Source organism: Dermacentor silvarum, chromosome 8 (genome assembly GCF_013339745.2).
Source record: "Dermacentor silvarum isolate Dsil-2018 chromosome 8, BIME_Dsil_1.4, whole genome shotgun sequence".
Classification (NCBI taxonomy): Eukaryota; Metazoa; Arthropoda; class Arachnida; order Ixodida; family Ixodidae; genus Dermacentor; species Dermacentor silvarum.
This window is the reverse complement of record NC_051161.1, coordinates 32,164,863-32,190,699: the sequence shown is the minus strand read 5'-3', so window position 1 is coordinate 32,190,699 and position 25,837 is coordinate 32,164,863. Positions and strand designations below refer to the sequence as shown.

At 42.9% G+C, this 25,837-nt stretch overlaps 1 protein-coding gene across 1 annotated transcript; it reads right to left on the bottom strand.

The window, feature by feature from the left end:
- Positions 1-544: 544 nt before the first annotated feature.
- Positions 545-25,837, bottom strand: LOC119460971 (polyphosphoinositide phosphatase-like). The gene is given in 22 exon segments (XM_037722133.2): positions 545-852; positions 1,159-1,242; positions 1,926-2,005; positions 3,156-3,254; positions 3,256-3,409; positions 4,569-4,716; positions 6,377-6,435; positions 7,785-7,926; positions 9,022-9,188; positions 9,364-9,422; positions 12,574-12,817; positions 13,553-13,784; positions 14,751-14,913; positions 16,036-16,136; positions 17,396-17,521; positions 19,557-19,665; positions 20,526-20,691; positions 23,947-23,997; positions 24,082-24,238; positions 24,319-24,445; positions 24,535-24,633; positions 25,450-25,837. Coding segments are annotated over 22 exon segments (2,847 nt in total). The 5' UTR covers positions 25,552-25,837; the 3' UTR covers positions 545-674.

Genomic DNA, 25,837 nt, shown 5'->3' with positions numbered 1-25,837 from the left:
CAGGCCCAAATTTGCTTTAAATGGTCAGTAGAATTTAGCAAATTTCATAATATAACTACAAGAGAGAACGGAAATTAATTTGAAGTAAGTCAGCCCAAGAAATCTCTCGCCTGCTACTCTGCTCAAGGGGAAGGGGTGAAAAAGAGGGGGACGAGGACAGGGAAGTAGATAGACAGGGAAGAGTACATAGACACTCGTGGCTGCAGGGCCTCTTCAAAGCTGCAAATCTAAACCTATGTTGCTCGGAAATTCTATAACTGAAAGTATATATTTAGTCTTATAATACTATAAATGTCATTCAAATCAGTTCAGCAATGGTCTAATGAGAGCATTTATGCTTCAAACACACATCTGAATAAGAAAAGTGAAGTTTGCCTTGAGCCAAAGTTTCTTATATTTTCTGGCTACAATATTGTAATGGTTGAATTGCGTACAAGCGAGCAATGCACTACAGTGTTGACCTTACCTTGTACCACAGAGAAAGAATAACTTTCTCCATGCCCTGTACGCACAAGAATTATAGAAACTAAGACGCAGGCACACATATATTTTAGACATATTGAACTTATAAATATTTATTGATATACATTTCTCCCAACACATATATTAGGCATCTTAATTTACATATGTACAAAAACCACATTGTACAAGGGAGTGATAGAAATTAACGCCGTCTAGTGATATTTGCTTGCAACAAATCTCTGGTATGTAACAAGCGAATGCTGGTTAGGCATCAGTGCCCCTGTCTTCCCTTTCTGAACATAGACTTGGTAGATGTCTCTCGATGACCGAGGAACCATCGGTGGGCTGACTTCATAGACTGAGTCAATGGTGAAGGCACTCTGCCTTATCCTATGAGGAGAAAAGAAAAAATAAGCAGTGCATACTGTCACCTCAGGTTTTATGTGATTGACGTGGCAAGTTTTATACTTCTTTACTGTTTTATCACACATTTTGAAACATGCTATTTCCATTACATAGAAGGTTAATGAAACAAGGGCCATTTACAATTTCTACGCATACCACTAAAAAAGGAACACTAAGCTTTGCATAAAAGGATTGCAAACTTATCCAGGGGCCTCATGGTTATGTAGCAACAATAAACAGCAGCAAGACTGTGCAAAGACAAATAAAAAAATTAAAAGAAAGCCAACGTACAACTGCAGACATCTCTTTGGTGTTGAGATGTTACTGGCATCATTCTTGCAGGTCATTCCTGACATTTTTCCCAATGTTACAAATCTGGAACAAAGATATGACATGCAACATCATCCTGGTATGAAGTTGAAAATCCTAGTTATGGTCCTTAAATTATGAACCACCAAGGCAAAACTGTTTATTCGAATTTCTTGTTAACATTGAAGTTGACGACACCATACTGACATAATGGTGTTACGTGGAAGCGTGAAAGTCGGAAAAGAATACTTTGGCCTTAATTTTTTCCACCACAACCTTCTTTCTACCAAATAAGTGAAAGCAGTGTGTTGAAAGAATAACTTCACTAACTTAAACTGATTTAGTGTTGCACTTTAGTGTCACTTTAATTCTTTGTTTTCAAAGAAGTTTTGATACGACTATTTTTAAGCCTCGGTAATGATTGCCTGATTAGGCAAAACCATTCATTAATGAATAGTTAGGTTTTTTCACAGGCCAAAGAGAGGCCTTCATATGGTATGAATGTGTACATGTTAACTCTGTACCTTACACTCATTGCTCAAATCCATGCTCACACATACAGGATGTATGTTCCTGCCACCCTGCCTTCCTTTCTGTTGATAGCACACATGGGGCTGATAACATAAGCTTTTCTACAGCATCCTCCAGCAGCAATTAGCAGCAGCTTATTCAGCTTTACGAAGCAAGGAAAAAAATGCTAAGAAAGAGATACAGGAAGTTGGTTGGATGCAGCGGTTATCATTGCTTACCTCTTGTATATGGTGAGGTCCTTGGGAGAAGGCTCATGTATTTCCCTGCCATAAGTCTGCAGCATTGTCTGAAAGACAGACTGTGCGAGATAATGGGAGAGTCATGTTGAGGATAATACAATGATGGACTGCAAATTCAGTCCTGCAAGAACTGCTTGTTGTTCTAAGCGACCATTGGGATTTGACAAATGCCTTGCTAGACGGCATCTATAACTTTTTCACGGGGTCACGGGTGAAGTACAAAGAGCATTTTCCCCACATAAATGAAACTTGTAGAAAGAAATAATGTTGAGACGTTTTGTGTGGTTCTCACACACTGGTATGTGCAAACATCAGTGGGATTGCTAAGACTGTGCAGTGCTTAGAATAAATGACACTTAGAAATTTATATAAATCTACCCAACACTGCACAATAAAAGCTCGCTAATCTGAAATTCACAGAGGTGCAAGAAAAAAGAACAGCTGAAAGCACACAAAATTAATAATAAAGTAAGGCAAAAGATAACTGCATCTGATAATGGAATGACAGGGAGCACATGAAATAGCTGTCCTTCATTTGAACATGAAATCTGGTTATCAGTACCAGCATCCCTTTCCCCCAAAAAGCAACTGTCATTGACATATGCTTGGGAGACTAATGCAGCGGATGGAATAATATTTGTGCTCTCCAAAAGTCAGGAGACCTGTGATAGCTGTTTTTATGACATATGAACCATGACGTAGCAACGATTCTTGCTTCGTGGCTAAGGCTGTGGTCATAGGTTGTGCTTCTTTTGTTCGCTCAGAAGATTCAGCATTCCGGTGCGACACCACGGCCTTCCCTGTGGCAATTCCAAATACTGACAGACCGCCTAATGCACAAATCCTAAATCCCTACTATTGGGCTTGGCCAGAGAAGTACCTACCAGTGGGCACATGGTGTTGTTCAGCTCAAATCATCAGAGGTAGAACAATTTATGCAGCTTTCTAGAACGATGGCAATTAGGGCTCAATTTATACAGAAAGAATCAAATGAACAAGGTGTGAATGACTTTCCCTGTATCTACTTTAAACCCCATTGCTGGGACCGGCATATTATCATTCATTGAAATAAACCCGTGTTTGGCATCATGAATGCAAGCATAAAATTGCTGAAGCGTGACCACAGGTTATGTACAGCATATCTAAACAAAGTCGAGAGATTTTTCACCATCTTTGTTCACCTCAGATAAAGCTCTTAGTGTAACCAACCTCGAACGTGACAGGCTTTTGCGACAGATCATTTGAGGATGACTCGTCGCTCTCGACCATAAACTCGGGGTCTGCCTCGCTTGAAACGGAGCTGTCCGAAGTCACTGGCACCACTGGAAGTGGACATGGTAGAAGAGATGCCAGTCACAGAAGGGTTTGGCGGTTTGTTGCCACCGGCACTTTCTCGGTGCTTTCCAGGCCTAACCCTCACTGAAAATGGGCTGTAGTCTGTGGCAGAATTTGGCATGATGTCCCTATAAAAGTACAGCCGTGCAACATTAGACAAACCAACACAAATACATCAAACAACTCGCTAATAATAATAAAAGAAAAACGTTACTACCAGTCTACCTGTTGTTGACATGCAGAGAGCAACACAGTCATTTAAAAGCCACCCTTTTATTTTTCAGTTGCCAATTAAATTAATAACAAATGTCACTTGAATTACTGTGAACATTTTAATTTCTCCTCAGACAAGAAAGACAGGTATGAAGAACTTGTGGATTTAGATGTATGTTTAACTGCAGGTTGACATGAAAAATGTTAACAAATCCATCTTTCAATCCTTGTTAGCTTGTGTTTTCTGACCCTCTTAAGCAGGGGTACGCGAATAGTGATTCTTGAGACCGAATCAAATACTTCTCTAAAAGTGTCAGAAGCGAATCGAATCAATATTGAATAGTTTTCCAATAGTATTTGAATAATGAACAGCCATTATCACAATTAATATAAAACCATGTTCACATCCTAGTATATTCTTAAAGATAGCAAGTTTCTGTTATCAGATAGTATGTTATCAAGCGTTGTTTATTAAAAGCGCAAATGGAGCATTAGGAGCAAACAAGTAGTTCCTTCACATGCACAGGACTCTTCAGAGAGTGCAAATGTAAGCTGTATACCGTATCTATTCAAATATAAGGTGATCACAATTATAAGGCGAGAGTGCAGTTGGGGATCCAAGAAAAGAAAGAAGGATGCACACCAACATAAGGCGACATAGACATAAGGCCTGCTCCACTATGCAAGTTCTCATGTTTTATGTCTATATACTATGCCCATGGGGGTGAAAATTTACCGTACTTTACTCCAATTTTATGTTTATTGGCATTTTATGTTAGTTGACATTTTGAAATATTCAAAAAAGTATTAGAAAAAATATTCGCATTTACGAATAGTGACTATTCGATTCGCTATTAGAAAGTTTCGAATTATCGCACACCCCTAATTTTAAGCAAAGGAAACAGCTGGGGAGATTATTTCTAGTCACAGAGAAACAATGAACTGTGGGGCAAAAAGGTGTACATGGCTTAAAATTCAAGACACTTTATTATTTTTAAGTTATATAGTATAAATCTCGACACAAACACAAGCAGCTGCCTGCCTAAGTAGGGGTGCTCAGAAAGGATGTGCTACCTGACAGAATGGCTCAGGTTAATCATGAACAGGTCATTGAGGCTTGACATCTCATATGGCCTGTACAGCTCCACAAAGCCATCCACTTTCTCATTGGTGACCTCCAGTTTCATCACTTCCAAAAGGGATTTGCCATGGTACTTCAGCACTGTTTGAGAAGAAAGAAATGCAAAATGGCACCAAAAAATTTGTCACCCAACATTCTTATGAGCGGTCAGAAGAAATGAGCTAAGAGAACCTGAAAACAGCTTCATTTATCGCTGAATGTCAAACTGTGGCTAGGCAATACTTTTTCACCAAATGCAGCTTGGTGGCATTCAATGGTCCACGGCCATGATTGGGTAATTGTAATTAAGTCTGATATATGCCACAAATGGGGATATACATTGTCAATTTCCTCACAAAAGGGAGGCTGGAAGATTTCAGGAGTAAAATACAGTTAAACCCCGATATAACGAAGTCGGTAAAATCGACAATTTGCTTCGTTATATCAAAATATCGTATTGAAATTTGACCTTTTGTGCAAATAAATGCAGTCGCCGATCAATTTTTCTTAGACAGTAAGAGACCGCAGTATTTTCCGAATAGTCGGGCAATCGAAAAAAAAAGCTAATTTGAATAAGAAAACAATTCATTTTAATGAATTTGTGAGTCGGCGACGAATGATATGGTTGCATGCCACGTCGACGATATCTTCACATCGGCAGTACGAATTAAGCGAAGCCAGCCATGCTTTCGCATGCACTCCGACCCCGCGGCTGATAGCGTTGCTATCATGAAAAGCGCCGGCAACGTGGAGCAAATGCTTCGTCTGCCTCTCACTCCAACCGGTCACCAAAACTCTAGATTAAGCAACCTCCAATACTAAACGCACGGGATGACAGCTTACATGATGCCATGCCATCTTGGCATGCCCACTCTTTGCACATGCGGCAGATTACCTCTAATGCAGGGTGCGCGGCTGCGTATGCGCTCAGCCCTTCGTTTACAGCTATGCGCAACCACAGCTGAGAAATGCGCCAGAAATCGAGACGCGTGCCAACTTACCCCCCTGCTCCGCCCACTCAAGCGCGTTTTATCGCGTTGCCACAAGCTCGCTCCCCTATCCCTCTTTCCTTTGCTCGCGCGGGAAGGTGGCACTTGTGAAACCACCATCTTTCTTGTCTCACCCTCGCATGCTTTCACTTGCACCTAAAGCACACAGTGTGCGGAGCGCGATAGGATCTTATCACACTTGGGCTTTATATGAAACATGATACGGCTCCACTTTGGCGGTCGCTCTTGTCACGTGACGTGCGATTTGAGAGGTGCGTCTGCAAGCAGCCGTTTGTAACTCAATCATTTGACCATCTACGTCTGCGGAAGTTTCCATTTATGGCCTCGTCATTTCTTTGTGGTGGCAGTGAAATTTCGTTATATTGAAATCGCATACAAACACACTTTGCTATATTGAGGTTCTAAATTAATTAATTATGGAGTTTTACGTGCCAAAACCACGATCTGATTATGAGGCACGCCGTAGTGGGGGACTTCGGAAATTTGGACCACCTGGGGTTCTTTAACGTGCACCTAAATCTAAGTACACGGGTGTTTTCGCGTTTCACCACCATCGAAATGCGGCCGCCGTGGCTGCATATACATGGTGTTCTATGGACAGGAGGTTATGAAAAGGTAAATACTTCGTTATATCCATATTTGTTATATTGAAGTTCGTTATATTGAGGTTTAACTGTATAACGAAGTTCTGCACCTTCTGTTATGTCATGATACAAAATGACAGACTGAAGGTCTAATAATTATTAACTAACCTTCTTCAACAGAAAACGGCAGGGACATGGGAACTTCTTCGTCAAACCAGCAAGTGTAACTGAAAATGGAGAAAATTTTGCATAATGTATAAATGAGCAAATATCTTGAACTAAAAAGCTGACAGTAGTGCAAGTGCATTAGACAACATTGTCTATCATGTATGAAAGAGACATCTGATAGGCTTGTTTAGGCAAGCGTGGATAAAAAAAAAATTGTGCTGCAATTAATATACTGTTGTATCAGCTGAAGGAGATGCAAATATTCTTTGCAATACCATCATGAAATAATAATGAAGAACACGGGTCTTTCTTTCCAAACTTAAAGTGTAAGAATTTATGGGGCTCCTCGTGTTACATTGAGTGAGATGTATGCTGAAGCATTGTACTCCTTGGCTAAGTGCACGACGCACTCTCACAACACGAGAATTGCCAGATACAGTTGAACCACCTTTATAATGTAGTGCTTGAGGTATCCGAAATCGTTCATTATACAGGTAACTTCGTTGTAAAGGTTGTGCACTGAACCGCTCACAATAGAACCGGGACACAACTATCCCTTCGTGATACAGGTCATTTCGTTGTAGAGGCGCTCAACTGTACTCAGATGGTTATTACACAGTGGTGTTTGGAAGTATATATATGTTTAATTAGGCACCCAATGCATTGCCCACTGCTCGGGAATCTGGGACACATGACGAGGCCTCGTCACAGGGCGGCAGTTGGTTGACCGCATTGGCTTCAGTCAGAATCTTATTAGGACAACCTGTTCAGGTTATTACATAGCGTCCCTTCCAGCGCTGCTGCACTGCCTGCCTCGAACTGAACTTTTTTAGCGAACAACACAGTATTCTGAGGAGCGCTAGCCCATTGTTTCACACAGCATCAGTGTGGCGTTTGAATCAATCAGCACTGCTCCAATGCCCTGTTCATCCTACTCATTCCTCCTCTTCCAATTAACTAGTAGCACTCCGACACCCTCTTTACACTGGCAGCGCTTTTCCATACACAGCGCCCGCACCCTCCTCTACACAATACCTAGGTGGGGAAAGGTGTTTTCGACAAGCCCCAATCGTGAAGCACTATCGCTCCTGTAAAATGCTTCCACATTAAAAGTGATAAAGAAAAAATACAAAGGGAAAGGTTAACAGCTCATGCTTATAAGTACCTTGTGCTATCGTAAAACAAAGCTCGGAATGCTCATTAATGAAATTAGACAGTGCACATGGGTTCACTTATGTAATGACCATTTCTACATTTCAATTAAAACAAGTAATTCACCCTATACTTTCTTAGTGTCATTGTCTGTTGGCTTCATATGATTGAGACTTATGAAAATCGGGCCCCTATGTTTCCCTTCTTGTTTGTAAACATGCGTGAACAAAAGTAGTCAAGTTGGGCACAGACTCACGGGTTGCGGTGGCACAGCAGCTTGCCAGCTGGGATAGAATTATGCAAGTAGTAGTCCGTCGTGAGATCCCAAAGTGCAAAGTTGTGCTCGTAGGGGCGGTAGACTCCAAGGAAAAGGTTTATGGCATTCTGCTTGTCAGCATCTGTATATAAATGGTGGAACACAAATCTACAAATGAAGTCGAACGGAAATAACATACAAAAGATGGTTCTGAGGAAGTGTAACTAAAGTAACTAGTGGCATGCCTTCAGCATTAATAAGAGTGCATAAGTCTAGGCAAACAGTCAAACAAGATTATCTGAGAATAAGTACTTCGATGGATGACTACACAGGGAGCATGATAGTAGGGCATGCAACTAGTAATGAGCAGACAGGAAGCGATCGCTGGAGAGTGCTGATGCAAATTATATCTGAGTCCGAGTAAAGAAACAGCAGACAAGTACATTATTCAGTGAATAACCATGCTATTAATACAAATGTCTGTCACATTTTAAGATAAAGTACTGTTACAGGCAAGAGCTTATAAACCATGGGAGCTACGAAAACTAAATATACTTACACTCATTGCATACAACTTGCAACTGGTATATTATTAAAAATTAAATTATGGGGTTTTACGTGCCAAAACCACGATCTGATTATGAGGCACACCGTAGTGGGGGTCTCCGGAAAATTTCGACCACCTAGGGTTCTTTAACGTGCACCTAAATCTAAGTACACAGGTGTTTTCGCATTTCGCCCCCTATCGAAATGCGGCCGCCATGGCTGGGATTCGATCCCGCGACCTCGTGCTTAGCAGCCCAACACAACTTGTATATTATGTATTGGTACAGCATGCACTTCAGTACAGTTGGTATAGTCAGCATTTTTTAAGCACAGATGTCTGCATTTATTCGCAAATATCTTTTGTTAAAATTTAAGAAATGGCCAAGTTGTATTGGCTTCATTTCCAGTTAGAATAAGCTATACTGTACAGTGCAGTCCAATGTTAAAAGGAACACATGAGTGCAGGTCACATGCAAATGTTCTTCTCTGGCATGTGCGAATTGCCCAACTTTGCTGCAGATGAATTGCGGTTAGGGCACTGTCACCTTTCTACACACCTGTGCTGTGCGTTGACATAGCTTCAGCTGGAATTTGTAGCTAGATCACCAACAAAGAGAGCTGCAAATCAGTGTGTTCCCTTAGACAGTGAACTGCACTGTGCATTACTGTGTGCACAATAAGGTGTTCTAACCTGAGAATGTATTACTGAGGTACCGAGAGAGGGTCTGCATTATGTCCCTCGAGTGTGAAGACAAGGGCGAAATCTTCCGGTATGTCTTGACTCGGTGGACCAGCTGAGAACCACCATACTGCAAGGCCAGGGTGTCACCATGGTCCTCGTAAAGAACCTCCAACATGCTGCAAAACGGAGATAATCAAATATCAATGCTTGTGTTTTGATGGTTCATTGCTGACCGAACCTGCTTTAGAGCTGTCGGCTAGAGAAACTTGGCTGGGACTCAGAATTTATGCTGAAGTCATCAATTCAGCTCAGATAGTTAAATTTGAATTCAAGATGAAATTTATGCCGTACCGAACACTGTCGGTGTCGAAGAACAGGTCAGGCTTTGGCAGGACACCAAGAGCATTCAGCTGCACAAAATATAACAGATCATTACGAAAAGAAACACGTATGCTTGGTAACATATATGGTAACATGCATTTAAACTATGTGCTGTATTCTTCCTCATTACAAGGTACCAGTTTCAATATGTGCCAATTATGGTGAGATGCATAAGTTCATGCACAAGACACGCAATCTGTGGACATTATTTTAATAGCGGCCACTGTGGAGAAACGTTGAACATTTCAATAGTTCAAGTAAAGTATGTTTATCTCTGCACTGCTTGGAAGGAAAGAAACAAAATCTTCAAAAGAAGTGCAGCAAACGATACTCATTTTCCTTTAATAAACAGCTCTTCAGCAGATAAATTCTGATACTAATATGTAATAATAAGTACCTAACATTAAAACAAAGTAATTACACTGTTAATAAACAAAATATTCCCTAACAGGCACAATTTCGTGCCATAACTTGTGGTTTGTGTCAACTCGTGACAGAAAAAAAAATTTGGCAGAGACTCTTAAGGCTGCTTACGTGTGGAAATGCGAAAGCATACAGTAAAACCTCATTACTACGAACACCACATTAACGAAATTTTCAGATTAATGAACTTTTCAGAAATCCCCTGCTTACTTCCGACAGCTTCAATTTAAAATTATTTCAGTACTACAAACAGCAGAATACCGAAATTTTCAGATTAATGAACTTTTCAGAAATCCCCCCTGCTTACTTCCGACAACTTCAATCTAAAATTATTTCAGTACTACGAACTTCAGAATACCGATCTTTTCAGAATAACAATCGTTATTCAGTTTTCTCGTCATGTTAATGCCTCAGTACCACCAACTAATATTCCAAAATGTGGCGATTTTAGATTTCCATGAATCCTTCATGGCAGCCAAAACAGTAGGCTAGCAGACGACAAGGCGGAGAAAGCGTGCGAGCGCATGCTTCGCCCAGACAAGCGTCACCTAGCAACCAGGGCGAGTCTCTTCCTTCTTTCGGGCTCCTTTCTACGGCCGTACTAGCTACGCGTGAGGAGAAATGTGGCCTCTGTACTCGCGGGGATGCCACATGATCGCACTTTACACTTTCCGGACGTTGTCGTACACATGCGCTTGCGCTTTGGAATAGTTCAGGCATCGGTCTCGAGTGAGACAATTGCGGTGTCCATGGCAAGGAATGTGAAAAACAAACACGAAAGATTGCGCTTTGGAAGCGACATAGAGCTTCCTTCTTGTCAGTAGTTTTCTTAGCATCTGTATTGTGTTTGTCACTCTTATACCATGCTTTGGTGGTGTGTGGTGGCGCAATCTAAGGAAAATAGCAACAGTGTGGGCCGAGAGCAAACAGCCACATTTTCGTGAATAGCTCAAATGGTGACAACTTATGAACTGATGGGTTGATGGGTGGAATGGTTAATTTTGGGGCTTTCACTACAACGACCTTTCAGAATAACGAATGGTTTACCACAGACCCTTGAGGTTCAGTTATATTGAGATTTCACTGTAGTCCCTTTGGTGAAATGTTCTTTTCCACGCATTCCTTGATCACACAAGCTCTCGCCTGCATTCTTCTTTCTTCTTCTTTCTGGGGTTTTACGTGCCAAAACCAGTTCTGATTCGCCCGCATTCTAACTGTGCCTTGGTAAGGCCAAGCATCTCAACGCGCTTGCTTGCATGCGAGGAGTTCATTACTCAAAGGACTGCTCAGCGCCGTACAATTGGACATTAATGCTTTTTATTTTCAAGCGAAGCTTGTACTGCTTCACTCGAGTTGGTGTCGGTGTTGGCATACTAAAAAACCCAAGCTGCGCGAAAATAAAAATTGCTCGTCGAGCTAGGGAATTGAACCACCGACCTCCAAGTACGGCGCGCCATCGCGTCATACCCCCAGCCAATCACAGGCGTCCCCTCGCTACGGATGAGGGAAACGGTGTGATCGCGTGTTCGCTCACCTTGCGCCTGCTGTTTCCCACCAGTTCAGGCCCGGCAGAAGGTTCGTTGAACGGCAGTGGCAGTGGGCCCGTGAACGTCTCAAACTAACGCTCAAAAAACTAACCAACCCCTCCCCTGGGGTCGGAGAAGCTTCGCGTGCACCCCTTTTCCCAGTAGGAGAGTTGTAGGAGGTAGGAAAGTTTTTATACACTCATGATGTGGTGCCGCCTCCTCTCCATTGGTGGCACTGTCACTTGCCAAACGACGCATGCACTAAGCCACACGTTTAGTCAGCCAGATGGCTACAACGTGATGTGTGCAATGATACATGCACTAGGCACACCTTTAGTCAACCAGAACTGAGGAGCTGATGTAGCGTCAGGAAAGTGTGCAAGTCTCGCACCCCGGAGGCCCAGGTTCGATTCCCACCCAGACCAAAATTTATCAAATTTTCTTTTCAAAGGTAATAATTTACTTTTGCTTACAGGAACCTCCCTGAGAAATCTGACAGCAATTTGAAATCTTTTTACATGTTTTTTACTCCTTGTGCCGTCGGCCATTTTTGGTACCACCATTCGGTACCACCATTCGGGGCATATAATGCTTTCGGATTAAAATAGCTGCAATTTCAAATGACTGCAGGAAAGAACAATTCACCACTTCTACAGAATGTTGTGTGTGCTGCCGTGTGTGAAGGCACATTATGGGTCTAGGCAACCTTGCTGTTGAGAAGGTACGATGGTCAATATGGTGACACAGTGCAAAGTAGCACCACAATAGACAAAAATGAAAGAAAGGGCTTACACAAGCTCTTACTCTCAACTTGCGTCGAAAAACAAGATTGTGTCAAACGAGAAAAACAACAACAAGCCAAACCCACACCCTCTGGCTCCCATCTGCGGCAAGTTGTTTTTTCATCCACTGTCACTTCCCTCTACTTTATTATTACTACACTTCTATTAAAAACAACAAATGACTTCCCCCTACGCTTTTCTTAGCTTATATGGTTGTGGCTAACAAAAATCAGGCCCCTTGGTTCCCCTTCTTGTTCATATTAGTGGAAAAAAAAAAAAATTGAATGTTTTGTTGAGATCAAGAACTTATGTTATCTGTTCTCTTTGTCACCCTGGCTTCTGCCATGAGAGGGCTAATTTATTTACCCTGTTCAATAAGTTCTGCAAGGGCCACTTAAGAGAGTGTGCCATTTGCAGCATTGCTCCGTTGTCGCGCATGCGATATCTACCTGAAAAGCCAAGGCACACTTCCCGAGGGCAAACTGGGCTGTGTTGGTGCGATCCAAGCAGTCAACACAGTTGACACGGGCAATGCCCGTCTGCAGCCGTGCTCCGTAGGTGGTCATGGCACCTCCCAGCATGTACGGTGTAGGCAGGGGACCAACCTGGCTGCCGTGGGTGTGGAATATGCCCGTCTTGCGCAGGATGTGGTGCGCGATGTCTGACAGGCGACCCATCACATTGGCTGCTTTTCTGCATTGGTGAATGCCATGTAAAGTGCACTGGTTCAGCAAAAATCTTATGTAACCAGCCTTCTACTGGCACTGATTAATTTCGGAAATGGTATACACCAAATTCTTAGCTTGTGTAAAAGATTACATGTGTAAAAAGTTTGCAGACATGTACTGTCTGCAGACCTTTTACGGTATCATGCCATCAGGCCTTTTGCACATAAGTACATGCAACTAAAACTAGTAGCTAATAGTTGCCTCGTATGAATCAGCATCAATATTTCCTTGATCTCCATTGCATTGCATGAGCTGAGGTCGTGGCTAGTTCATTGTAACTGTTGACTGAAACATGCCACTGGAACAAAAAAGACACAAAGAAATGCACTTTGTGCCCATGTTTTCCATGTTGTTGTATGTGTCTTTGATTATCCAGTAGCGCATTTTGATCAACATCAAGATCAGTCATTGTGCCTTCAAGGTCTTTGCAGCTCTACTTATAATGCCTAAGACTGATTATGAGTGTTGTGTACTTAATACTTACAACTACATTTGTATATCTAATAAGTACCGAATGAAGAAATATGGAAGGGTCTACTAAACTCTTATGTTTTTTCTTCAAGCCCTAAAAATGATAAGCCGTGTTTGACTCAATAATGAACCGTGAATAACTTGTAATGTTATAAAGCTTAGCAGGTAGAATTTTGCAATTAGGTTCAGTAAAGAAATGAAGCAAGGAAGTGCAGCAGGAACACTTAACGATTTGTTGTTTCTCGCCATGTCAAAGGCCAGGTAGGCAATGTGGTGTGAACGAGGGAGAAACTGATTAAGGTAGTCAATGCTGTCCAAAAAGGGGTCGCTGAGGAGGCTCTCGTGGCGGCGTTTCTCACGCTTCTTCACCAGGTTGAGCACGACGACAGGTGCACCATACTGCCGCAGCAGCAGGTTGAAGTGCCGACCCGCTGCAAAGCAGTATGGGTCCACCAGGTCCACTGCACATGGCGATGCACCAAGCACACACCTCAATTAAAGGCCAAATTCATGCAAAACCTTATGCTTGAAATACGAGTAGATGAGTCACTAAAAGTTAGCAAAAATATACATTTGTGACGCCGAAAATAATGCAGAACCCACAACATTGAAAACCTGCATGGCTCTTTGGCACGATGTCCGAGATTAGGCCGGTACTTGCTGCACACCGAAAAGCTCAGAAGCCATGGTCTGGGATTTGTGTCGTATCTAATAAACATCATTTCCCTATTTCTGGTGCATGCATCGTCTACTTAGGTGCTAAGTGAAAGGCTGTTGACCCTTTGACTGCCACTCCCGAGTATAGTACTCGTTTTGTCTATTCAGCGCATTCCCTGCCTCTGAAGAAACAACTCGTACAAAAATGGCCATCGCGTACCTGTTGTAGTACCATCTATAGAGAGGTCCTAAAAACACCTGAAACTTGCAAGTTGAATGTGTAATAGCAGGTGGAGCAAATGTCTTGGTGCTCTGTCGCTAGGTCTAGGCAGAACAGCCATGGCAAACCAGTGTGGCAGGTCTATCTGCACTTTGACAGACGAAAGGATTTGTAAGCTGGTGATGAATCCGGTGTCGGAAGAAAGCGACGATGAAGAAACAGTTTATATGTTGCACAAAATGTTAATCTAAACTAGCACACTGAGAAGAACTCAGCAGTCATAGGGTTAAGAAGAAAATTAGACAATTACCAGCCTTGCAGCTCTGCGACAGTTGGTTCAATAGTAATACTCATAACGAATTTAGCTAAGGCGAAATTTCACTGCAGTTGGGCTTTAATAATGCAGTACTGTGTGAAGTCTGGTCGCTGCTTGTCAAAGTACCTGCGGCCAATACAACATAAAATGGCATCGTCGCTTCCTTTCGTTTCATAACATATCTTTCACTTCATCGACTCTCTCACCATAGTATGAGTGAACACTGCGACGTACCATTAATGGCTGGCTTAGGCACCATCTTGGAGATGTCCTGTGACCAGCTGAAAGGAATTGAACCCCGAACTTGCACGAAAGAGGTGAAATTGCCACTTGTGAAGGAGGAAACTGAGGAGTCATGGACAATTTGCTCTGTTTCCACTTCATTAGCCACGTCACCCTGCCGGATGAAACAACAAAGCAATCATGTTTATTTATATATTATACAGATATTATTTATTAAGAAAGTTGTGACCTAGTGCTGTGTGTGTAAAATTGACATAATTTTTCTGTCTTAAGTCCATGCTTCAGCTGTGCAAGTTGTAGCAAGGTGCTCTGAATTAATTAGAGGCATTGTCGGGAACCGAGGGCATCGCAGCGGAGCGCCAGAACATGGGCAGGTGGATCTGGAGAGCGGCGACGTCTCGTGAGCGTGAGGTAGCGTCAGGCGGAAGGTTGCTTTTGGCGGTAGGCTGCTGGGGAAGGTCATCTATTAGGCCAGAGTCACCACTGTTGTCTTTCGCAACCGGCACTAAGGCACCAACCGAGAGCGCCGACCTTAGCGTCCCCGCATTGCAGCGTCGGTGGGTGTTACAGTATCATGGCGAGAATTGCTGGACTAATCTTGACCATCTGGAGTTAGTTACTATGTAATGTTTAGAACTGGGTTAGTTGATGACATGTCATAGCTGCAGTACACTAAGACATTGAATGGTGCACATGCGAAAATTGTCGAGACAGTTAATGCTGAATGGTGCGAACAAGAGTATGCCAGCTGTCCTTCAGTTGTGCTGTTCATCAAGAAGTTGTTGCATCCAAAATTTCCAGCCAACACTATTTCAATTAATGGTGCCATCACTGTACAGTGACCTCATTCGTATGTAGTATATTCTTTATTTATGGTTCTATCAAGCACATTTAATTAAATTCACACAATAAAATAGCACAACCTCAAAAATGATTCAACACTAACTTGCCTAGCTTTGCATTTTACTGGCACATCACAAAATCTTTAGTTGTAAGCTGCTGCATTAACATGCAACTAGTTAACGTACACCTAAATTTCAGTAAATGAACGTTTTGCATTTCAACCCCGTTAGGTATGCAGCCTCTGTAGATGGGAATGAAACCTGTGGCCTTGTGCTCTGTAGCAGTATGCCCTAGCCACTGCAATAGATAATGTTATCTTGTCTCCATTGTTATGCTGTGCAATGAAATATGTCGCTGTACACACCATCATGTAGGCATTGACAGTTGATTTGCAAGCTTTGAAAAAGCATGAACACGTACAAAGCTTACTAACCTCACAGTTGGCGCCCCTCTTCAGAAATCTTGTACCTGAAAACTTCTGGGAACGCCGGGCAATGAGCGTAAGATATATGGGACGGCCGTACACACTAATATCTGGGACACAATGGTTAAGGCTATAACAAGGGGGCTTACAACTAGAAGTCTGAGCTTCTTTATTAAAGCTTGCAATTACTCGTGTCTGCAATGCAAAACCAATGAATAATAAAAAAAAAGCCAGCAGATTCCATGCCCAGTGGGAATCGATGTTATGCGAAGCAGTGTGCGGGGAGCCTACCAAGGTAACGAAACGACCATGAGAGCACCAAGACGTAGGCGGCTCTTTCATGACCTACATGGCACGCATGTCATGAGTCCTCAGGAGTCCCTTTAGCTACACCTAAGAGACCTTAAAGTGAAAGCCTAGGTTATGCTCATGACTATGACTTCGACCATCAACCTTTAGCCTTTTCCTTCACTTAGTACCACATCCAAACCCATTCCATTGCTTTTTGAGTGCTAATCTTTTTTTTGCCGAGTTATTCTCATTTTTGCTGAGTCATGGTCATCCCTGCATCCCTCGACCTGGCGATCTTGCCGCCGCGGGCAGTGACCTTTTCCCCTCCCTTCATTAAAACCTGATCCCGCTGCTTGCTGCAGCTGGCCTAGCCCGCCAAGCCGGCTCTCTCCTTGTCCAGTTGATGTTGCCGAAGAAAAAAAAACGTTTTTTTGTTTCAATGCGCAGGCACCGCAACTCTTTGGTTGTGCAAGTCTTTGCGCTTCACTTCACTAACCTGACACTAGGTGACACTATATGCCGCTACGACGCCATCGCGTCGCTCGCTCTTCGTTTCCAACGCCTCGTGCTTGTGCGAAACGACATGCGTCCACGCATCCAATACCTGGTGTGACATTCCAAGGATGAGTGCTTCGACGAAGAAACGCAAGATATTGACTCTTGAGGACAAAATGGCCATCTTGGACGCCGTTTCTGGAGGAAACGGGTGCGCGTTACAATCGAGGGCGCGTTAGGATCGAGTAAATACGGTAAGCGTTTTTTTTCAAATTTTCGGGCCGAACCTGCATATAACAAAATCCTCTTTATAACGAAGTTTTTCAGAAATTTCGTTATATCCAGGTTTAACTGTAGATAGATACTGTCAAAGTAGCAAATATTCGCCCGAGAAATGCTTCACATTTAAAAACTTTCTTTAGTTGCCGACCTGGGCACTATGCTGGGGATGAGATATGCACTTAATAGGTCACACGGACCTACACACAGCTGAAGGAACTCAACTATTCTGTGGCAACCACGATTTGAAAAACTTTCAATTGCAAGTTTTCTCTCCCTCCAGCCCTTGCAGCTAAAAGGATACTTGTCTGACCAACAAAACCATGTGTAACATAAAGAAGCCAGTCGGTGTGAAGTTCCACTGGTTCCAGGAGGTAAGAGTTCCACACATACCTCCAGTTAGGTTTTGTGCGTCCAGCAAAACATGTGCCTAAAAGAGAGAAGTTTAGTCACAAACTGCAAGAGAGTTCATAAATGCTGTGCAGGTGTGAGCTCTCTCAACAAGTTAATGTGCATACCAAGTAATGATGTGTACGATGACACTGGTCACTGTTGCCCATTATGTTTGTAATACAAAAGATATCTTTTCACATGTATTGCACTGCGAATTAAACGAGTCTAAGCACAGGACTACATCTGCATATCTGCAAATTTTGCCTTGTGATGCAGTCTCATGGCTGTGAGAACTGGCCCGGTATTCTGTAGCGATGCATTTTCCCGGTGACAATGCCTTTCAGCGCTTTTCGCGTTCATGAGTGGTCAAGCGGCGCTCCGCCCCGAGCGGAGCTTCGAAAGTGGCCACTCACGAACGCGCAAAGCGTCAAAAGGCATTGTCACCGGGAAAAGGCGTCACTACAAAATACCGGCCCCTGTTGCACTGCTCTGAATCTGCCAGGCCCTGCAGCAGATAACAATGGTTAGAGTAGTGATGATACCAATCGAGTGTATAATACATAATATGAAAGTTTGTTTAGGACATACAAGCTGGCAAGCAAATGGTTTCAGTGAGTGAAGATCTCATAAGCAACATATACAACACATTTCATTGCTATTACTGGGATCGAATACATGCGGGGTGCGCAAGCTTTTTGATCATATCACGTCAAATCGCCACAGACATAAGATTCTCATTCTATCTGTCTAAGCGCTTCGTATTCAACAGCCTTTCTGTCACCTATCTAGCACACTAGTTCTAGGGTAGCAATAACTCTCCGACACAGGAAATTAAGATGCACACCTGTCTCAGTCACCTTACAAGCTAACCACAGTGACATGGAGATCACCAATTTCTTGAATGTTAATGTATGTGTTTTTCAAGTTTAAACAATAGTAGATGGCCAATTGTAATCTGTGACATAGAGAAATAAGCGCTGACACTGGTCAGACGTCATTCAGGTTGTTGAGTTTCTCCAGCAGGTGGAGGCCATCGTGAGTGAGAACCCCGAAAAGCCAATGAAGGCCATTGCCGAGCAGCTTAATTGGCAGAATCAACATTTAAGCCTTTTGTAGATGAGGTCATTAGGTGCCACTGCTAAGTCATAAATGTGCTCTATCCCACAGGGCCTGCACAGCCCAATAATGGCTGGCTGTGAACTGTGGCCATGTCACCCTCAATGTGCCATCCTAGTTTCCAATAATTAAACCTGCTATGCCTCTATGTATAAAAAACGTCACTGAGTTGGAGACTAACAAGCAGCCACACAGTGCTAAAGACTTGCTAAAGGCTGCTATTGTGGAAGCACTGTACAACATCAACACCATCTAACCCAAGATACAGGCATTATAGACGATTTCGCTCACGCGATAACAGCAGCGATAGTGCTCTCCCAAGAAACTTCCCGTCACAGGCCTTATCAGTCTAGTGCGCCGGATCATAAAGCGCACTCCTGCTAATCTATATCACCGCCATTGCCTTTCTTGCTCGCTATATTTAGCGAACTATGTAATTGAGCCAAACCGGAAGCCGTCCAGGGTGCATGTTTGTAAACAGCGAAAAAGGTCTATTGAAGCCTAATTCAGTCAATAACGGGGGCTTTAGAATGGTTTTATTCACCAGCCTCAGAAAACAGTAGTAAAAGAAACAATGCAAGAAAATTCAAAGCAAATGTAAAGCAATCTTGTCTGAAATATGACTGCCATCCCTGACCTCACTATATGTCCTCAAATACCTTGTGCACCCAGTATATGTGCAAGAAAGGCAAAGGAGCTCACTGTCTATGTTAGGAACCATGCTTTTTAACATAAAACAGACCACCCATCATTGTAAAACCTGCCTCAGTTCATGGCAAAAGTTGCAAGCTACACAACTGATAGCAAAGTGATTTGGCTTAGTTTAATACCGGCAACCTTGGGTACATACACATAGGAGACAATGCAGGCTAAACAATAATAAAAACGAGCTCACACACACACTCGTACACATGGTAATGCACAAGCAGTAAAAATGTAAGAAAACTGTTACTCACCATCAGACAAATTACTGAACACAATGTTTGATGAATTTTCTATGCTGGCCTCCTTGCCGACACTTCGAAATCGTCTGCCAGGAAGTTTGTATGCAGGCTTGTCGGCATCCTGCAATGACACCAGTTTTTCTGGATGCGTTTAAGGCACTCGGAAACACAGGTAAAGTGTGCAGCTAATACAGCAGCTTTGAAATAGTAAAGCCACGAAAATCGCCAGTTACCTTGCAGGCTAAACATGCAACCAGACTTGATGTATGCACTTTGCATTTATGTCGTGCACCTCTAAAAAAATGTAGCCATCAAATTTAGAAGGTAGGGTGTTTGTTTATAAAAGAAACACTAAATAAAAATATTAGATTAAGCTGTATTAGTAAATATCGCTTCTGCTATAGTGTAAGGCCCACTCTTATCAAGACAAGAAACCATATAAGCCAGAAATGAGTAAAAAAAATAAAGCAAAGGCGGCTAGCAGTAATGCCACCCTTAAGTTTTTGTGCCCGCTCATTGTTATAATGACAGTGCCTTCTAGTTGACTGTTTAGTGGTAGATAGGGACTACATTGCATTAAAAAGAAGCCAATAACTCACTCTAGTAAGTTTTGAGGGCCTTTCATGTGCCCAAGCTGCCCGAATACAAGGAAATACTTCGGTACATTATTCATTGCATGCTGATTTTGGCAAGAAACACTCTAGATTTGCTTTGCTATATCCAATAATTTGTTATATCTTTGTTCACTATATCAATTTGACTGAAAACACTCGTACACACCAAACATACTGCCGCTGAGCTTTCGGCAGGTAATTCAGGAAAGTCTCGACTTCATTTTTTCCTGTTTTAAACAACCCCTTCTTACTAAATACATAAATATATGGCTTTAAATAACCGCTTCACCAGTGCAAGATAATTTAATGTGGGTCCCTTTAAGTAGGCATGCATTTTTATTACTGCAAGTCTAAACCGCAGCCTCACATCGATGGGAAGCAAGTCCCAGGTGTCCGCCACTTCCACTTCAGAAACCTTTGCCGAGGACAGAGAGTCATCCGACTCGCTCTTGAATGTTGTTGGTTTCTTCGGAACAATGTAGGCAAGTGGAGTAAGGTTGTATTGCAGTGTGTGCGTCAGGTCATAACTGTAGCTGCAAGAAGTAATGGAAATTAATCAACAGAGGCTCTGCTTTAGCGCCTCTATTGTACAGCCTGAAACAGTCATGTCGTTAAAGCTCACATATGTACTGGAGGGAAAGCGGTACTTGAGATTAATATGTTCATTCTCCGCATACGCGCCGCCGCACCGCTCTATGGACGCGACGTTGAAAACAATTGAGCGTGCGATGACGTTATCGAGAACTGAGAACATCATCGTGGTGGGAGACTTCAACGGCAAACAGCCGCTTTGGAGTTCCAATGCGGGCGATGAGAGGGGGACCCACTGAGGGGTCATTAAGGATTAATAAGCGATTGACGGCTGTGAATTCGAGAAACATTCTCTTTAATAACAGTGGTGAAAAAAAAAAAATGGAGAGAAAAGTAATGGTGTAATCAAATGGTTAAGAAGGCTTGACTAAGTACATTGCCTTTATTGCCTCTTTAATAGTTTGGCGCTGTGCTAACACCTACTGTACTAAATGTGTGCCACCTGTCGCACTTTCTTTTGGATGGCACTCTGATGCTGTGAAAGAGCACAGTTTCAGGCACCTTGCACGGAGTTGATTGCAATGCCTTTTGTGTATATCTGTAGCTATCCAATTCATAATATGTTAAGGGAAACTGAGACTTCCACCCAAATGTAGCAATTTGCTACAATGGAAACCCAACCGGGTTCCTCGAAATAAAGCCTTGCAGTTGAAGAAAAATTCGTCCTGGTCCTATTGAACTATTACATCAAACACTTGCCTTTGCTTCGAGTTGTCGACAAATTCGACTTCGCCCTGCCATCTGCTAGCCGCCTGGTTAGCTCAGATGGTAGAGCGGCTGCCCCGGAAAGGCGGTGGTCCCGGGTTCGAGTCCCGGACCAGGACGAATTTTTCTTCAACTGCGAGGCTTTATTTCGAGGAACCCGGTTGGGTTTCCATTGTAGCAAATTGCTACATTTGGGTGGAAGTCTCAGTTTCCCTTAATTACTTATCTCCACCTAGCGGATTTCCGCTGAACTATTACATCAAATTCATAATATGTTATGAGCGCTATGTGTGCAGGCTATCTTTCTCACGTGTAAACTGTTATAGACCAATGAAACACAAACAGGAAAGTGCAAAGTAGAACCCCTTTTACCAGCAATTGCTAAAGAACACGAATTCACACAGCTAAGTATTCATTTACCAACGATAGCGTGGACTCCAAACAAAAAGTACAAGCTGAAATTATGCCAACATTATGAAAAATGGCAGAAGTGGGAACAAAAAAACGCATCAGCTACAACTTGTTGCATATCGTTCGCATATTGTTGCATTATTGTACCTTCGGGGCCGAATCATTACAGAGGGGAGTGGAGTTACAGAGGATATATATATAAAGGAAGAAATACATCAAATTATGAAAAACACAAAAAATAAGACCATAAATTCGAAAAATTATGGCAAATTACGGGGCATGCTTAGAACTTAGCGATGTGGAATGAAGCTCTTGGCCCACACGGCGACATATACAAGGAGCTGCCACCGTTTCCAGAACGTTCTACGGCCGCCGCTGCTGAAATTTCTCTCCTCTTCCCCAGCACTGCCACCGCACTTGCCCTCTATATGTAAGTAAATATGAGGGGATGCATGGAATCTGCTAATGAGTAATGGGGCCAGTGCGTTGGCCAGCTCAATGCCCTCTGGCGTTGAGTGAGAAGGGCAACATGGGAATGCTAGCACAGAATTGCATTTGCAAACGCGGCTGGATGCTGGCCAACGCACTGGCCCCATTACTCATTAGCAGATTCCATGCATCTCCTCATATTTACTGTAGCCCCAAAGTTGTCTATTTTGCGTTATTGCTGCGTTCTGCTGTTATTGCTGCTTCTCCTTAGAGGGCCCTGAACCACTTTTTATCGAAGTGCAGAAAGACATTTGAAGTGAAAATAGGCTATCTCAGTAATACTTTGCCGCAAAAAATACTTCGATGCGATCAACAGAAGCGGAGTTATTGGCAATCAAACACGGCCTCAATAACTTGCACTGCGAAAGTATGGTGGAGTGAGGTGGGTACCACAATGCTCCGCCTTCGAAATGTCACCATGATGCGCAGTTCAAATTTCATTTTGGATTTTAACATAGATGCCACGACTTCAGATTTGGGTGCCTACGATGCGCTAAACGTAAGCCAAACGCTGTTGTCCTCAGTGAGTTAACGTAGACGCCACTACTTCAGATTTTGGTGCCTACGACGCGCTAAACGTAAGCCAAACACGGTTGTCCTCAGCGGTCCGCAGTGCGCTTAGCCAGTGGACTCGTGATGGCACCCAACGGCGGCCGCGGTGTAGCTGACCGTAGCGACCAATAGCAGCCGCGTACTGGAATGTGCTTTATTACATAATAAAGCACACAGAAGAGAGTAAGCATCATCGCTTCTGTTGAAACGAGAGCATTTGAGAGAAACGTGACTTCACACTCCGCTTACAAGCTCCTCGTACTGCGTATGACAGCAAAACTTCGCCGAGATGTTCATACCAGCGTGTGCTACCCGCAGACTATGTTATTTCACCAAGCCTGAGGGGTAGTTCAGGGCCCCTTCAATTTTATGGTGAGTGGCATTAGAGCCAGCTGTTCAAGACGACGACGAACGCACGAGCAGTGGCACGAGCTCACTCACTTATTCTGTACGTCACAGTGACTTTGAAACAGAGATTTAATGCTTTCGCCTTAAAAAAAGAATACCACAGGTAAAAACAAATACAAGATGGAACAACAGAGAACCGATAGAGTAAAAATTGTTGCTATTAGTTGCTGCTAATTAAATTGTTTTTTAAAAGTTGGTGGAGTACTATATCTGCAGTGAATGCAGGAAGGTGCTTCCAATCCTCAGAAGTCCTTGGAAATAATGCGTTGTGGAAAGTAAAAGTACAACAAAAGTCCATTTCATTTGTCCATGATATTAAACAAGCATTTCTTGTCATCTCTGTGTTAGTAAGTGGATGTGAAAAATGTTTCTGGTCTGCCTCTATCTTAAAAATGGTGCAGGTGCCAAGTGGGAGCAGTTATATGGTTAACAGGAGTGACAGTATAATTGAATCACTTTCAGTCATTAAATATCTTAACACTTTGCATAAAGCACAAGCAATAGCCAGCAAGTGATGCTTATATGATGCTGTAATTAATAAAAACTAGATACAGAACTAATCTGAACGGCTGAAAATTCTCAAAATAAGCACATGTGTATCACTAAACTTGCTCATCAAGTAAGGCACTTACCTGAAGTAGAAATTGCTGGACAAGTCGACATTCTGGAAAATCTTCACATATCTATAAAACAAAGAGGCAATAAAAATAGAGCTGAGACAGATTCCAACAAAAAATGCATAGCATGAATTTAAAATGCCACTCTACCTGTTTTCATCTGGATGAACATTATGGTCAGTGTTGTTTGGCAGGTAAACCATACGAGTGTCCTCCACTTTGTAAATTGTATGATGTCCCACAATGGCAATGCGTCTCCTCTTTGTGATCAGTATAATGTAATATCCTTCCAAGAACTTCACAAAACCTAGAAAAGATGCAGTTGTTTTGCAACCAGTGATTACATGAATGAAGCCAGGGCAAAGTGATGCAGAACGAGCTCCTTACCCACTATGCCAAACGCAGACACTGTTCTATTCAGGCCAGAGCTACCTTTCTGTCCAGTTTTCAGCATCTTTTTTCCTTGATTAATCTCACTGAGGAATTCTCGTATCTCTCGATTGTTGTATTCAACCTAGAAGCATGTCGGGTACAGTGAGGCAAATAAGAATTATTCGGTCATGTTTTACGGCCACAGCCGAAGCTATTGTAAAGACCACAAACCTTGTCATCAAATACAAGCAGCTTATTAATTTCCGTCCGGTCAATCTCTAATACGCGAAACTTGGTCTGTGTGTTATTCGAGCCGACGAGGTAGTACTTCTGTAAAGTAGTAGAAAAACAGAGTGTGTATGTCAGGGGAGTGAATGATCCGCACGTCGGCGCATGACAGAGTTAAAAATGTGCGCCTCACAACTTTGACTGAGCAGCTACACATTAGGAACCCCCGCTGACAAATGCTGCAACGCAAACACACAGTTGTCATGAAGGTAAGATGAGTTTTTAACATCTGAACTGAAAGAAGAAAGGACTACGGAAGACAGACAAGGACGTCGCTGTACTAACGACTGATCAAAACTCGTCTTAGCTATATGAACCAACTAGCTCAGTTTAATATTCTGTCATGTAGGGCTTGTCACAAAGCACTGATTTAAACTGGAAGCTTTACAATAAACGAATAATTACGAAGCATTATTCGCGACCTATACGGGTGTCACACGGTTCACTTTCGATCGCGATCGGATCTCGATAGAAATGGTAATACTGCGGCTGGGCAAAAGTAACGACGCAATTAAGGATAGGAAACAATGCATTTAAACACGGCCGGTATTTTGTAGCGATGCCTTTCCGGTGCTAATGCCTTTCGCGCTTATCGCGCTTTGTCAGCGGATAGAGCGACGGTCCGCTCGCGTTATCAACGGGATCAGCCGGCCGTGAGCGGTGGATGATAAGACTAGTATAGAATAAGTCATAAGGCATCGCTACAAAATACCGGCCCGGGTGGTAACAGTTTACAAGCTCTCATTTGGAATAGCACGATTCCGCTGCGCTTGATAAGCGCAGGAACCATTTGGTAAAATAAATGCAGTAACATCCAATCTGCATATGCATGAAGGGAATGCAAAACATAGGTCGCACCAGTTTCGTCTCGTAAAGGGCCATTCGTTGCACCGAGCTAATGACCGGTTGCAAGGCCATCGTGGCTGCAGTGGGCGTCCTGTACTTCGGTGAGGATGTCATCGTTCACGATGGAAACGGTGAGGGCCAAATGTTTCACAAGGATACGGCAAAGTCAAAAGATGTATCTAGAGAACGAAAGCTGGTTGCGTGCACACGCGTACGCAGCACAAACTTCGGTTCTCTTCGGCGCATGTAGATGTTACATCATACCAGTGAGATCATCTCAGATCATCAAATGGCTCGGTTAAACCCACATGCCTCATAGCCTACAATACGCCTCCTAAGTCTCACGTTCTCTTTCAAGCCGTGCTGTTCTCGTTGCAGCAGCAAACGAGGACGAAAAACA